This window comes from Saccoglossus kowalevskii, chromosome 14 (genome assembly GCF_978046115.1).
Source record: "Saccoglossus kowalevskii chromosome 14, keSacKowa6.1, whole genome shotgun sequence".
In the NCBI taxonomy this organism is placed as follows: domain Eukaryota; kingdom Metazoa; phylum Hemichordata; class Enteropneusta; family Harrimaniidae; genus Saccoglossus; species Saccoglossus kowalevskii.
The window spans coordinates 27753419-27768851 of record NC_140654.1 but is presented as its reverse complement, the minus strand read 5'-3'; the positions used below and the strand labels follow the sequence as shown (position 1 = coordinate 27768851).

The 15433-nt window shown below is 38.9% G+C and overlaps 3 protein-coding genes across 3 annotated transcripts; all 3 read left to right on the top strand.

Annotated features, from left to right (window-relative positions):
* The first annotated feature begins 1796 nt into the window (after nt 1-1796).
* LOC100374425 (three-prime repair exonuclease 1-like) lies at nt 1797-3574 on the top strand. The gene is made up of 3 exons (XM_002736331.3): nt 1797-1925; nt 2287-2387; nt 2877-3574. The coding sequence occupies exons 2-3, from the start codon at nt 2352-2354 to the stop codon at nt 3561-3563; spliced, it is 723 nt and encodes a 240-aa protein (XP_002736377.2). The 5' UTR covers nt 1797-1925; nt 2287-2351; the 3' UTR covers nt 3564-3574.
* A 2899-nt stretch (nt 3575-6473) lies between these two features.
* Nucleotides 6474-7001, top strand: LOC146734658 (three-prime repair exonuclease 1-like). Its single transcript, XM_085507585.1, has one exon. It carries the CDS (start codon nt 6474-6476, stop codon nt 6999-7001), a length of 528 nt encoding a protein of 175 aa, XP_085363711.1.
* A 6335-nt stretch (nt 7002-13336) lies between these two features.
* Nucleotides 13337-14113, top strand: LOC146734657 (three-prime repair exonuclease 1-like). The gene has a single exon (XM_085507584.1). It carries the CDS (start codon nt 13337-13339, stop codon nt 14111-14113), a length of 777 nt encoding a protein of 258 aa, XP_085363710.1.
* Nucleotides 14114-15433: the final 1320 nt, after the last annotated feature.

Sequence of the window (15433 nt, the reverse complement as noted above, 5' to 3'; positions counted from 1 at the left end):
AAGATGACCATATATGGTCATGTGACTTCATCAAATATGCATAAATGTAATAACTCAAGCACTGTTACAGATGGTAACATGCAACCTGTGCAATATCGAAGCTATGGAACAAGAGATGTGATTAACTAATGTGATGACCATATATGGTCATGTGACCTCATCAAATATGCATAAATGTAATAACTCAAGCACTGTTACAGACAGGAACATGCAACTAGTGCAATATTGAAGGTCTTGCACAAGAGAGATGACTAACACATCTGATGACCATACACGGTCATGTGATATCATTAAATATTCATAAGTGTAATAACTCAAACACTGTTACAGATAGAAAAATGCAACCTGTGCAATATCGAAGCAATGAGACAAGAGATGTGACTAACTAATGTGATGACCATATATGGTCATGTGACTTCATCAAATATGCATAAATGTAATAACTCAAGCGCAGTTACAGACGGGAACATGCAATCAGTGCAATATTGAAGTGATGGTACATGAAATTTTACTAACAATCAAGATGACCATATATTGTCACGTGAACTCATTGAATATGCATAAATGTAATATATCAAGCACTGTAAGAGTTAGGGACATGCAACCTGTGCAATATCGAAGGTATGGGTCAAGAGATGTGACTAACTAATGTGATGACCATATATGGTCATGTGACCTCATCAAATATGCATAAATGTTATATTTGAAACACAGTAACAGATAGAAACACGCAACCAGTGCAATATTGAAGTTATTGCACAACAGAGGTGACTGACATATCCGATGACTATATATGATCATGTGACCTCATCAAATATGCAAAAATGTAATAACTCAAGCACTGTTACAGATAGAAAAATGCAACCTGTGCAATATCGAATCTATGGAACAAGAGATGTGACTAACTAATGTGATGACTATATATGATCATGTGACCTCATCAAATATGCATAAATGTTATATCTCAAGCACTGTTACAGAGAGGAACATGCAACCAATGCAATATTGAAATTATTGCACAACAGAGCTGACAAAAACATCCGATGACCATATATGGTCATGGGACATCATTAAATATGCAAGACTGTAATACCTTAAGCACTGTTACAGACAGGAACATGTAACATGTTTAGTATGAAGGCCATGCAATTCCTTTAATATATTATTGTCAGTGATGCTGATTTTGGAACGCTGCTAATAAGTCAGTGGGCTCGAAACCCGACATTGCTGCAACGCAGCTATATTTACAGTTTGTTTTTGTGCCACGGAATCTCCTTTTTTTAGTTTTCAGTCATGAAAAGTACATTCAGTCATGAAAAGTACATTCAGCAGTTTTAGCTGAGAATTATCGTTGGAAATAACGTTCGTCGTGCACATCAAATTATTAAGCTCAATCGAATAAAAATGGACAAACGGCTCGTACCATAAAAAAATACATGTACAAAATGAACTCTAATCTATAACGGGGTACTAATATATATTTTTCGAAAGCTGGCTTTCTCGGTAGGAGTAGAAATCCTGGAGGTACTGGTGGTACACACCTTAACATGTTGCCAGGGTTGTACCCCATCCGTATTGTAACGTAGTTGCGAATGATAGTATACGCGAGTCTATATTATTATTGCACAACCTATGATTGATAGTTCATAGCACCCAGATCGTAATGAAAACCGCAATGACGTCATTATGCTTGCAATTGTAATAAATAATCTTAAAGCATTTCTGAGAAGTTGTGACAACCCCTGCGAATAAATGGAGCATTGCATTGTTGTTATCTTGAAATAGTGACTACTTATATTATTACCATACTTTATGACTTCCCCGGACACAGATCGCCATTAACGATGCACTGTCTACAGTCACGTGGCTCCTAGCTGATGGAACATACCGGCGCCTAGTCCACTCCAATAGCAGCGCTGTTTGAGGTGAGGTCATTCGTTTATTTCTCCCGAATTGCTTTTTGGAAAATCATTACGCGTCTGTCTACACTGGGCACTAACAGTCGTGGATGCAACTGCTACACGTATAAATATATAATAAACTACAAGGTTTCATTTTTATTGCATCTCGTTTTGTAATAATTGTAATATTAATGAGGTAATATATTCCAATGGGTTAACAGCTATGCACTGCGATGTGTTAATATATATTGCTGTCCGTGTTTAGTTTTCTATGTTCAGAATGCCTCAAATGAATTGATATTCAAGACGAAAATATCACAATTCTTCTACAGTTTTACTAAAAACGCCAGTAGCTCGTAATCTGGTTGTGTTTTTGCCATTGCAGGTCTCTCGCAGGAATTTGCAAACGACAAACATCGCCGCATCCCGTGCCTCGTTAGGATCTGTAACATGTCACTTAAACGTGCCCAACGCTTTATGCTCGAGGTAAGTCCCACCTGCATAATATGAAACTGTCACTGGTAACATCCATGAACGTCGATCATTATGATTAGCTAAGTTGAGATTTAAATATATGTTCCCGTTTAAAAGTGAAATTATAGTTGTAGTGCTTCACCGTGCTTTCTACAAAAGGTACATTGAACAGTCAACATTGAACAGTGAAAAGTTAATATTATAGCGGATGATGTCATTTTGGAAATTTTTGGGCGGGAAAAATCATTCATGTTATGGTTACGTGGCTTCGTTTTTGGAACACTGCATTGTGTTCAAACCAGCGCATGCGTATTGATGTGGGCACAACATTTCAAGTTTTCTTCAACTGAAATGAAGTCGGCCAATGTTTTTTTGAGACTGTGGGAACTGAACACTATCGAAACTGAGGTTTTCAACAAGATAATTAAACAATCCTTGATTCAAGCCTGGGTGTAGCATGTTCAAATAACATGATACATTATACGTTAAATTTCTTTCTAGGTTATTCGAAATAAGAAACAAAAATGTGACAGTGAGGAAATATCCGATGACAGCACAGCTGCATGTGGACCAAACAAGCCAATCCAGACGTTTGTATTTCTCGACCTCGAAGCCACTGGTCTGCCCGAGTCTGATGGTACGCTTCCTGACATCACAGAACTCGCCATGACAGCCATCGCGAGACAAGGCATGACTGGCAATTCCGTGAAAGGTGCAATTCCCAGAATCCAAGATAAACTACTTCTTTGTCTGACCCCACAAAAAGACGTCACCCCGACAGCGGAAAAGATGACGGGGCTGAGCAAACAACTGCTGGAGAAACACTGCAAAAGAAAAATGGACTTGAACGTAGATGGCGCATTGAGGTATTTTCTGCGAAGACAGACACCCCCAGTATGCCTTGTTTCACATGCTGGGGACCGTTTCGACTTTCCCGTATTGCGAGCAGAGTTGGATAAAGTCGACAGTGTGTGGGACTGCATCTACACTATTGATAGCTTAAAGTTTTTTCAGTATTACATGCCAAAACAAAACCGATCGTTGCCAAACCTTTGTAAGAGATTTCTTGGTTTTGAGACCGACCACAATGCAGAAGGTGACGTAACCGGCCTTGTCTTGCTGTTATCGTCTTGCACGTTCGCCGATACTTTTTTGGATTGGGCTCAAGAAAATGCTATTAAATTTTAGATTGAGATGAATGATTAACTACGTGATAATTTGTAATTGTGGCGTTGATTTAGGATGTTTATATTTTTTAATTCAATTTTCATTGACAATGAGATTACACTTATAAATGCGAAAAACTTAAAGGTCAGTGGTCGTCGCGTAGCGCATTTTAGAAATTTATGTAAACAAACAATGTATTTTACATTCGTTATGTACGGACAAGACGCTGCGCAATGACCACTGGTCGCAATCACTCCAGAAATTATTCAACACATCGATATTGTTGTTGTATTGTGGCCTCAAAAGTTGAAATTTCGTGTTTTGACATTATCGCTGGACGATCTCGAATAAAATGCCGCATTTATTCAACGAACGAACGAACTGACAGACAGAAAGGAAGGAAATGTACCTTTATGCGCCCTTCTCGTTTGAAGTTTGACGAATTAATTCTTCTTCTGTGGGGTGTAACTAGTACATACGAGTATCATTTGAACTTTGTTGTCATAATTTGTTCAATCTACTTTAATAGTAGCCTGGTAGACGAATGCAGCCTTGCACAGTTTTGTATTATGTATATCCTTGGCTGGTCTTCCCTGGCATTCACGGGAATTTTAATGTAATGAATACTACGTGTAAATGACTACAGAATTACTAGTACTCATTGTAAAGTACTACATGCGTTTACCTGGCCGCAATTTGTCACATTGTAACAAAATTATGCAAAAGCATTGCCACTTATTTTGTACATCAAATTGTAAATATATATAAGGGTGGACCATTGCAAACTCTGGGGGAGAGGACTATGCATAATTGGTAACATCCTGATGGAATCAATAACAGAAATATGAATTCTGCAAGCATATTTCTTATGGGAAATAAAAAAAAAATCAGCCAATTCATCATGGACAAAAAAATAGCACAAAACTAAGTGTAGGAAATTTTGCCTATTGTTTCTACCCGGGCCCTTTGTGCATTTATTAGAGAATTGTTTGGGAATTCGGTGTACACAGGAATTTAAACATACAAAGGGCTAGTTTTTTTTAAGCAATGACAGACCCCAGTCACAGTTGATTGTAATCAGGACAAAGGTACTTTGTACTGCATTCATTGATACGAAATTCTACGCTATATACACGTGCTATTATAGTGAACACTGTACGTTCATTCCATGAAATAGCGAGTCAGTGGACTTATAATACTATAATAATATAACAATACACGGGGATCGCAGAATAAGTAGTATTCAAGGCTTCCTTCTTACACTAAATAGTAATAGTTGCTTTAAATTTCGTGAATAAATTAATCAAGTTTGAACCAAGTATTTGTTATAGTATTTGACAAAAGAGCACAAGAAACCGTTCATGGGGTGACTATGAATGTATATCAGTACAATAATGGTGTAATTCCATACATTACAACAATTACCATGTATAAGCATGTCGTATGGTACAAGTATTTTTAACCCGTGGTATCATAAATAACAAAGAAATTAGACAGCGTGCAGTTCATTGGCATACTTTTTAATGAAATATGCTAATTTTAATTATTTCTGCGAATTGATGACAATGTGACCTCGTTGTTACCGCGAAATAGTTTCTCTTTGAACGGTAGCAACACCTACCTGTGTACTATACTGATTTTTACAGTTCATACATTGGCACGCGTTGTACATCAAAGTTCCCTACCATATACTTAGAGCATGACCTCGGATAATTTGAGGGATTGAACATTAAACAAAATTGGCACGGGGAATAGTGGATTCAGAAAAAATCAGGGAAACTTACTGCAATTTTTTTTTTATAAAAATCCACTGGTTTTCATAATGGAATAAAATTACAACACCATCATCGTGAAACAATTTCTAACTACAGAATAAGTGAAAGAAATCCCAACCACCCACCCACCCACCCCAGAGTTGCAAATGGTCAACCCTAAGGCCGATTTACACAATTCGTATCAACGCAATTGAAAAAGTATGGCTACACGAGACCAAAGGCCTTGGCAACAGGCGAATCGTCGCCGTAAACACAGAGACTAGTCAACTGACAGCGAATTTTCTACTACGAGCACGAAGGGAACTCGCCGTCACTTGACAAGCCCCTGTGGCCTGAAATTACTAATACCAGCGATGTTTTCAGATGACATTAAGACCGGCTCTGGAATTAAAAACCAAATATTACTGAAAACTTGTGAAAAAAACCTATTAGCCAATATGCAACTTGGAGAACAAAAATATATAATTACGATAATAGTATACGCGATTAGACGGGCGTCTCCTAAGACCGGGTTCGTGAAGCATTGTGTTGCTTCATAAATCGCATCGCGTAAATATTCTTTTAAAAAGCTTTTGATACCCAGTTTAAACTGTTAGGCTAGTTAAATAGTAAGTAGATCGAATGTGTGTCACAAATAATAGGATCCACGTTGACACAGGCTTGTTTCCAGTTACAATACACTTATCTACTATGCATGTTTACGGGGTTTTCATTTTCTTCGAAATCGAGCGTCAGTTCTTTAATCTGGCAGAGTCTATTCCACCCTGGGGGGTGAGTAATGAAAATAACAATGTTGCTAATCTCTTTGTTAGTTTGGACGGTGTGAGGTGTTAATAATCCTTAGAACATCGTTACAAATACCACGGCTTAATTAGAACCGTTCGCAAACTGACTGCCTCAACTTTTTACGATTATTATCACGTGCGCTTTGTCGTGGTTTGATCCAGTTTACAAGAAAATACTTGACACTGGCAATGAGAAAGAGGGCGGCGTATCGACGACGAATGATCTTGACCTCGACGTTCTGGCAGCGGAGACCTCGAATATCCAACTCACGGGTTCTCGCTTCACCCCGACTAAGACGTACGTGTTTATCGATCTCGAAGCTACTGGGTTACCTGTCTTAGATATTCTACCCGACATTACCGAAATCGCGATGGTTGCCGTTTCAAGGAAAGTCTTTGAAGAAGGCTCTACTTCGCGTGGTCCACCACGAGTTCTCGACAAACTGGTGATGTGTGTGCAGCCAAGGAGAGAAGTTAACCAGGAAGCCCAGAAGATGACAGGACTAAGCAAGATGATTTTAGAGAATCACGACAGAAAACAGATGAACCAGACTGTAGAAATGACAGTGCGCTGCTTCCTAGCCAGACAAGCCCAGCCAGTTTGCCTCGTTTCACATAACGGTAACAGACTTGACTTTCCCGTTCTGAAATCGGAACTGACTAAGGTGGAGACTAAAGGATTACTGACAAATGTCTACAAGGTAGACAGTCTGATGTTTTTCCAGCGTCATCTCACCCAAAGGAAGCTCGCGTTCCGGCTACTCTGCTCTCAATTTCTCGGACAAGAAACCTCCAATAACGCCGAAGGAGATTGTGTTGGTCTGCTGCAACTGTTATCACTACCCCGGTTTGCTGATAAATTTCTCAAATGGTCCGATCCTTCCAAAACCTTATTTTGAGTAAGCATACTTCAATGCGACGTGTGTTTTGTTTATTTCTGTTTGCATACTATATACAAAGTATTTTAATTTCTAAATATTTCATATTTTTTTCATATGGATATAGATATATCCATAATTGGCGTCAACGTAATAATACCAAGCTTCATCTAGAATTTCCCGTGAACTATCTTTCAAAAAAAATGTTTTCACTACTCAAAATAGTGTTCGTTCTTTCAAAACAAAATACTGTTGTAACAATGTGTTATCCCGTAACACGCAGTCATAATATAGAGTAGACGATAGGGTGACATCGATGTGTCAGACAATAACATCAGCTACCTAATTAGTGCTTTAAATCGGGAAGGTCGTCACCTGTGCATTCGCAGGATTTGAGTCCCAAGCGACGATAACAACGCACGCTAAAAACGCAAAGGCTTATGGGTAGACGCTTGTTTGTAAACAATGACACGCTATGGCCAACTGACGCATGCGCAGGTGACGACTCCCCCACTTTAACTTGACATAAGAGAACGTCATTTTTATTTGGTGGATATTCATCCAGTAGTATAAATGATATTCGATTTAAGCCGTTATCAAGTTGACAAAAACAAAACAATTGACGTATTGCAACGAATGTTATGTATCCATGAATACCGAGACTATGGCACAAAGGTCAGTGCGAGTGTACGGATCACACTGTGGCACTGTGTTTGTAATAATGCCATCGTGTGTAGATAAACATATCATGTAAATAAAATTGAGAATGCATTGAATATGCTTTCCACAATTCTCCATTTTTTTAATAAACATGTAGCAGAGACAATTTGTATCAAAATCTGTAAATAAAACTGAAAACGGTATTAATCAACAGTGTATGGATTGCTTTTGTTTACTGTCAGTCTATTTTTGAGACGGAAAAACTTTCCAATAATATACACAAAATTACTGAGTAGGGTGACTCTATATGTTTATTTGTTTTTGTTCAAAAAAAATCATATATGCACAAATATGTGAAATGACATTATTTTGATATTGGGTAGCGCCCCACCTTCAAAGTGATTTAAGTATTGGTCAAATAAAAAGAAACATATATGTATGTTTTATATAAAGAATTTGCTATAATCACTATACCGATGACGCTTAAACTGTAGAGATACCAGATTCGACCCCCCAAAAATACACATTACAGCTAGTTCTGCTTTGTTCATCCAAAAGGTCAGCTGAGGTCACGGTAACCCTCGATGTCCCCTTCTCTTACAACATTTTCAATAGAACTCTAAGGCGTGGCAGAGTAAACATTCAATGCCTGCGTGGCATGATTTTCACGTGATTACCGCGGATGTGTCTCAAAAGTTAAAGCATTGGGAAATTTCCACTATTGGGCACAAACAAGTAAAGTAAACAATAAACAATGTATTTATAAAATTCCTGTATTTATAATGCCTACTTTAAGCATGCAGGTTGTTGATTCTATATATTACTGCAACGTCGTATGAACCAAATGTACGTGATACCATTGTGGTAACCAACGTATTTTATGTATAGGTTATAAAATGACACGCCCTTTATACATGGTTTTGAAGTCACGAGCTTCTAACATGGATATGTGCCCTCCAATAATAAAATGTTGCATTAGATCATGTGTGTTCTTTTGACGATCTCCTGTCAATCAAGATCAGCTGACAAAGCCATGTTCTAACTAACTTCTCTAAATTTATACAGAAAATGTAAATCGTGAATCCGGCGATCTGATTGGTGAAGGGTGCATAGCCATGTTAGAAGTAACAGTTATACACACCTACGGAAGTGTTACTTTATGATGCGAAACAGACGTATTTACAATAATGTAACTTTAAAGGGCGGTGGTCCTCGCCCCGCGCATCGTCATGCCAGTGTACAATACATGTATTTGTGTTGGTAATCAATGATTTTTCCACAATCAAATGCCTTCTTCTGATTGAAATCACGAGGTTTGACCTGGGCGCGACGTACACTAATTACCGCCGCCCCGGCTGATTCCTTAGATATGTTCCAATCACCAAACAAATTACCTACTTAAAGCTTAGTAGCGTCTCAGCTTGTACTCGCAACAATCAAAGTGGCGGCGACGACCACCACTCTTAAATAAAACCATACATCGAGGCATCGGGGCATCTGATGCCAAATGTTCAAGTTCTTGTAAATTTTGTCTATTCTCCGGAGCGAACATCCGGGCATTTCCCCACTCGGCAACTACAACCGGTGAAAAAAAACGGTCAAAAAAGTGTAGCAAGATTACTCCTACAGCTGCAACATATATAAATGAGACGGGATTGTCTCATAGTTGAATTTGTGCTGTTTTCTTGACTGGGCGTTCTGTGACGTAGCCCCCGAAAATAGTTCGACAGATGAATATTCTAAATATAGTTTTGATGAGAGTAATTCTATAATATATAATCTGATATTATGTGTGTTATTACTCATAACAACAATAATGAGTGCAACGTAATAGGACTCTCTAACATGACCCACTGCCAATGTTTTACTAATACATGTAAATAGCCGATCTAGGGTGAGACGATTGCGCCACCAGCGGCAGGAATGCTAAAGATTGGAACATCGAAGTGCCATAGTCGTCGTACGTGGCAGCACGGCGCGTCCACATTTGATGTAAATACCCACGTTAATTGTACAATACCTGTCACCGGGATCTGATCACGGACGGTTGTTGTTGTTGTTGTTGTTGAACATTTTCGTGATGTGTAGTCTAGTATGATCGAGTTTCTTGACTCAGTCTTGTGTTAGCTCTCTCATGTATTGGACGTTTCCAGAGGTCGACTTGCCTTTAATTTTTAAATTGATCAGCATGACGTCACAAAATAAACCTTTTCCATCTGGTAGAGGGCGACACCACACTAACGTGACAAAAAATTATATTGTATATTGGATTTATGTTGAGTTGTTAATGTACTTATTATCATTATTATAGTTATACTTACTTGACTATTATGGTGATATGGATATTTACGGTAAAAAGAACCTGGTCCATCTTTACGTTCCACGACGAGGTAGTCAATCTTGGACTTCTTCATACAACGGTAGTACAGTGATTTACACTGTTATGAACACAACGCATAAACGTTTAGGCAAAAGCATGGCGACCAATTTCCTGGAACCCGACATGGTGGGTTTTCATGCGACGTTACACGAATCGTTGGTAACATGATTATAATATACAAACTGAAATGTTAATCCCTAAAGTATGAGGGCAAGATATAAATGTGCCTTGGATGTAACGCATTAGTAATTCTGTTAAAGGGTGGTGGACGTCGCGCCGCGTATGTGCGACATTTGTGTTGATAAACATAGATTTTCCCACAATCCAATGCGCTCTTCTAATGGAAATCACTAGTACGAGTTTGACCAAGACGCGATTACTGACGGTGACCCCTTCGACACCTTCCAATCAATAAAGACATTTCATAGTTAAAGCTTAGTGACATCTCAGTTTGTACTGTTGATCTGCGCAAGAGTCAAAGTGCGCATGCGTGGCGCGACGACTACCACCCTTTAACGACGGAATATAAAACGGTTATTGACGTACTAGCCACAAACACGTACGTATTGACGTACTAACCACGGTCGCAAGTGTTCCCTTCACGGCACCGCACGGCTCAGTAAATAAAAATATAAATAAATACGCCGCGTTTGCAATGTAGAAGTCATCTATCTGTCTTCACATTAGTAATAATAGTTGGTTCAAACGTCGGGAGCTGTGGCTTCAAGGGGTTCTATAGACGAGAGGTCTAAACGTCTTATCGTCGAGGGGTCCAAACGACCTGTAATCTTACAAACCAGACAAGTATCTACACTTTATCGAAGTCACATGTTTAGGTGCTGTGCCATCTCTTATCGACCCACATTTTCCAAAGATGCGAATTGTATTTTAACGATGTGAGTGGGATTCCTACTAGTGCCACTGCACTGTATTATGGGTGAAAATGCGGCATATATCTATTATTATGTAATCCGAATTTGGACAGCAACAGGACACCTTTTCTCTAAAAAAGTTGTTCAAAGTCTGTTTTTTTTTTTGCGGATTATGCGAGCTTTCGGACGTTAATTTTTTTTGAACAGAATAAGAATTCTTATGTGATGTACTAGAAAAGCCTGCGTGGTGGGCGAAATATGTATGATCAAGTTCCATTCGATTTGAAGCATCATTTTTACTGATGGGACATGTATGCATAAACACCCCGCCAACCCCAGGCTCTATTTTAGGGAGATTGCCTCAGTTTCCCCGTGAATACGAGCACTACATATTTTTTGATGTTGCAAAGAATGCAAGCTTTCAAATACACCCATATTATGGGAGATGTGTTACATACGGTATTTGCTTCGTGATGACATTTCAGAGTCATTCTATTGGCGGTCAATGACCAGTATTCAATAGTTACTAAGGGGTTATTTAGGCTACGTGTGTTCATTGTGCGATAAACAAATCAGCGGAATTACAATACCACTACTGAACAGGCGCACGTTACGCAGAGCTACGATTATTGTGAATAGATATATGCATACGAATCTTATTTATTCATGATAACAGTACATTTCGTAATTCAAAATCAAATTGCTTTTAATCTGCTAGCAACACACATATTACGTTTCAAATTGTTCAATGAAAAACAAGTCTGAAACCTTCCATAGAGGGAGTTGGACAAACTTATGTATTTTAATAAATTATTAAATAATAAAATGTTATATAACTTTTCTTTTACCCCCCCCCCCCTCTTCCTGGTATCGAATTCAAGTAATCACTGGTCTTTGTTTATATCACTCTTTCCTTTATCACAATATTTGTTACCCGCTAATGTTATATGCAAATTTTAATTTATGGTAAAATATTTTGCATTAGGAGGGGGTCGAAATCTACTCACCGTCCCACGCGCCAAAGTCGCGACATTACCAGGTTCCAGGGGCATGCTCCCCCTAACAATTATGAAATCTAGACCCTTTGTAACGCTATTTCCTGCATTTTGAGGTGCAAATTTTGCTCACACAAAGGGTTTCAGCATGATTTGGAGGTAATTATTTTGTTATAAATCAAATATATAAATGTGTAGAAAATGCGAGATCGTATGTAGATACTCGTACAAGGACCCCCTTATTTTGTAAGTTTTAAGCCATTGTTGTTGTGAAGCCGCCGAAAACATTCGGGTTTTGAATGAAATGAAGTGAGAAACTGGTAAAAGTCCTTATTAATGTAACACCAAGCGCCATAGGAATCTGTATTACTACAGTTGTTAAGAACTGGTCGTTGAAATGGTGGATGCATATGTTTTACGGCAACTGTTTTTCATAACCCGTTTTATTGAGCCGAGCAGCAATGATAAATCGAAAAAATAAAATAACGATTTGATATGATTTTCAACCCTTCAAGTGACTGTAGGCAACTTTGAAGTCGTGACAAGTTGATATTGATCCCTATCACGTGACTCGTGTGCTATCTGAACACTGAACATTGTCTTTACTCAATGGAACGCATCAAACAAAACATCCAACAATGTATCGGTTACTATGGTTACTATAAACATGAGCAACAAAGTAACCGGCCATCATGCAGTTTATTTGTATAATTTTCCGTGAAAATGTACTCAGTTTTATTAATTTAATTCTACGAATTGACGAGTATCGCCATAGTTTCCAATGTTACCTCGTAAAGCCGTGACGTATTTTATCTCAGTGTTTCTATACACTGCAGGTAACACAGTCTAGTCATGTTTAAATTGACTGACCCGTGAATTGTACTGAGTCACTGTCGCGATGGAATACTAAGTTGACCCAATTACTGTCACGGTGTGTTATAAACAATACGTTAGTTCTTAGGGTGACGCATATTTTACTGTGAAATATTGTCGTGTTTTTCGAAAACACTCCGCGTGTACGGTAAAGCTACATGCATTTGCGCATGTGTAGATTTGTTTATTACGTTTTCTTGGAAATCTAGCGTCAGTGTAATATTGACCTGGTAGATTCTATTGCCTCGAGGAAGGGGGTGAAGATTTAATTTAAGTATGTTTTTAGAATTTTAGGAAGGGCCGGGGTGTGTATGATCATTGAGGCTGTATGTTTACATTTCGATATTCATCGGTTTTCATATTACCACGATTCGTGTTTGGCGAGAATACTGACGCAGTGCGTAAATGTACACGTGTCATGGTTTTAACCATGTTATTTCATACGTCTCACGTTGACAGGAATTTGTGCGTAACACATCATTCAGTTTAAATACCTACTAGTATTTAAAGTGTTCAGATGTATCATTCCAGAGCGCACTAAGGCAGTGTTAACGTTTGTTATTTCGGTGGTGAAACATGACGGCGAATGTAGCAAAAAATTCGTGGTATAAGGAAGCGAAGGTGCTTGACACTGATAGTGGCAGTGAAGAAGACGACGGAGCATCCACGAAGAACGATCTTGACCTCGACGTTCTGGCAGCGGAGACCTCGAATATCCAACTCACGGGTTCTCGCTTCACCCCGACTGAGACGTACGTGTTTATCGATCTCGAAGCTACTGGGTTACCTGTCTTAGATATTCTACCCGACATTACCGAAATCGCGATGGTTGCCGTTTCAAGGAGAGTTTTTGAAGAAGGCTCTACTTCGCGTGCCCCACCACGAGTTCTCGACAAACTTGTGATGTGTGTGCAGCCAAGGAGAGAAGTTAACCAGGAAGCCCAGAAGATGACAGGACTAAGCAAGATGATTTTAGAGAATCACGGCAGAAAACAGATGAACCAGACTGTAGAAATGACAGTGCGCTGTTTCCTAGCCAGACAAGCCCAGCCAGTTTGCCTCGTTTCACATAACGGTAACAGACTTGACTTTCCCGTTCTGAAATCGGAACTGACTAAGGTGGAGACTAAAGGATTACTGACAAATGTCTACAAGGTAGACAGTCTGATGTTTTTCCAGCGTCATCTCACCCAAAGGAAGCTCGCGTTCCGGCTACTCTGCTCTCAATTTCTCGGACAAGAAACCTCCAATAACGCCGAAGGAGATTGTGTTGGTCTACTGCAACTGTTATCACTACCCCGGTTTGCTGATAAATTTCTCAAATGGTCCGATTCCACTAAAACCTTATTTTGAATAGACGAACCGCAATGAGACGACGATGTTTTGTTGTCTGAATTCACCTTTTGACTCTCAGTCATAAGTCCGTCTTGTATGTAAAGTCTCACGTTCCCATCAATGCTTCAGTGATTACTTTTGTTACATGATTTATAGATAGGGGTCATCACCTGCGCATGCGTCAGATGACATAGCGTGTCATTGTTTATAAACAAGCGTCCACCCATCATCGCTTGCGTTTTTAGCGTGTGTTGTTATCGTGCGCAGGTGACGACCCTTCATTGCAGTTAATGTAATTTGGTAGACGTGTTTTCTGTGTGTAATTGAATGATATAATTTATAAAAATTATTTCAGGGTTCACACAAATTATTAATTAGTTTTTTTTGCATTGGTTACCATATATAGCTATTTGGGATAAAAGTAAAAACAGTCTACGCATGCGCGATCTTGGTCAACTAGCAGAATTTCCTTGTCGTTTAACTGTCAACTCGAAGAAATTCTCCAACGGTCAGAAATGTTTCACAACTTTTGAATCACGAGATAAATGTGCACTACTTGTCGTGATAGTGCATCTTTCCCTGTAGATTCATTAGAGAGTTGACAACTAGTGACATCAGCGTCTCAGAGGAGGGTTTTCATTGTATACTTCTAACCAGAAAATGATTCTTTTAAAGTGACCGAATTACCAAATCATGAAATCTTTTTAGTTTGATAATTGTTTCTACTTGTGTAAATTTAATTTAATGTGTACTAGTATGTGTATTAAAACCAGCTGATGACAAGAAAACAAAACCAATTGTCACGTGATTATGTTAGGTATCCAACGGAGTGTATATAACCTGGCATAAGTTACGTTTGTAATTACGTCAGGTCATGCAATGGACTGCAACATGCCAAAATAAATTGAAGGGACATTGTGATATAGCGGCAGAAAACAAAACCAATTGTCACGTGATTATGTTAGGTATCCAACGGACCCTGCATTAAACCAGGGTCAAGGGTCACGTGAGTATATATAGCCTGGCATAAGTAACGTTTGTAATCACGTCAGGTCATGCATTGGACTGCAACATGCCAAACTAAATTGAAGGGACATTGTGATATAGCGGCACTATAATCATTACTAAATGACTTATATTCACAAATTCTATCCACGTCGCCCTGACTACATTGTCGTCAATCGCGAGATATGGGACTCATATGAATCAATATGGCAGCTTTGCCTGTTGCGCGGACTAACGAGAACAAACTAAGGCGTTACCAAGCTTTAACTAGGTAATTTTTTTGGTGATTGGAAGGTATCGAAGGTGTTACCGGCGGAAATTAGTGCACGTCGC

Coding starts and splice junctions, on each gene's coding strand:
- LOC100374425 (XM_002736331.3), top strand. CDS start 2,352: ATGTCACTTAAACGTGCCCAACGCTTTATGCTCGAG. Junction 2,388..2,876: donor CCCAACGCTTTATGCTCGAG/GTAAGTCCCACC, acceptor ATTTCTTTCTAG/GTTATTCGAAATAAGAAACA.
- LOC146734658 (XM_085507585.1), top strand. CDS start 6,474: ATGGTTGCCGTTTCAAGGAAAGTCTTTGAAGAAGGCTCTACTTCGCGT.
- LOC146734657 (XM_085507584.1), top strand. CDS start 13,337: ATGACGGCGAATGTAGCAAAAAATTCGTGGTATAAGGAAGCGAAGGTG.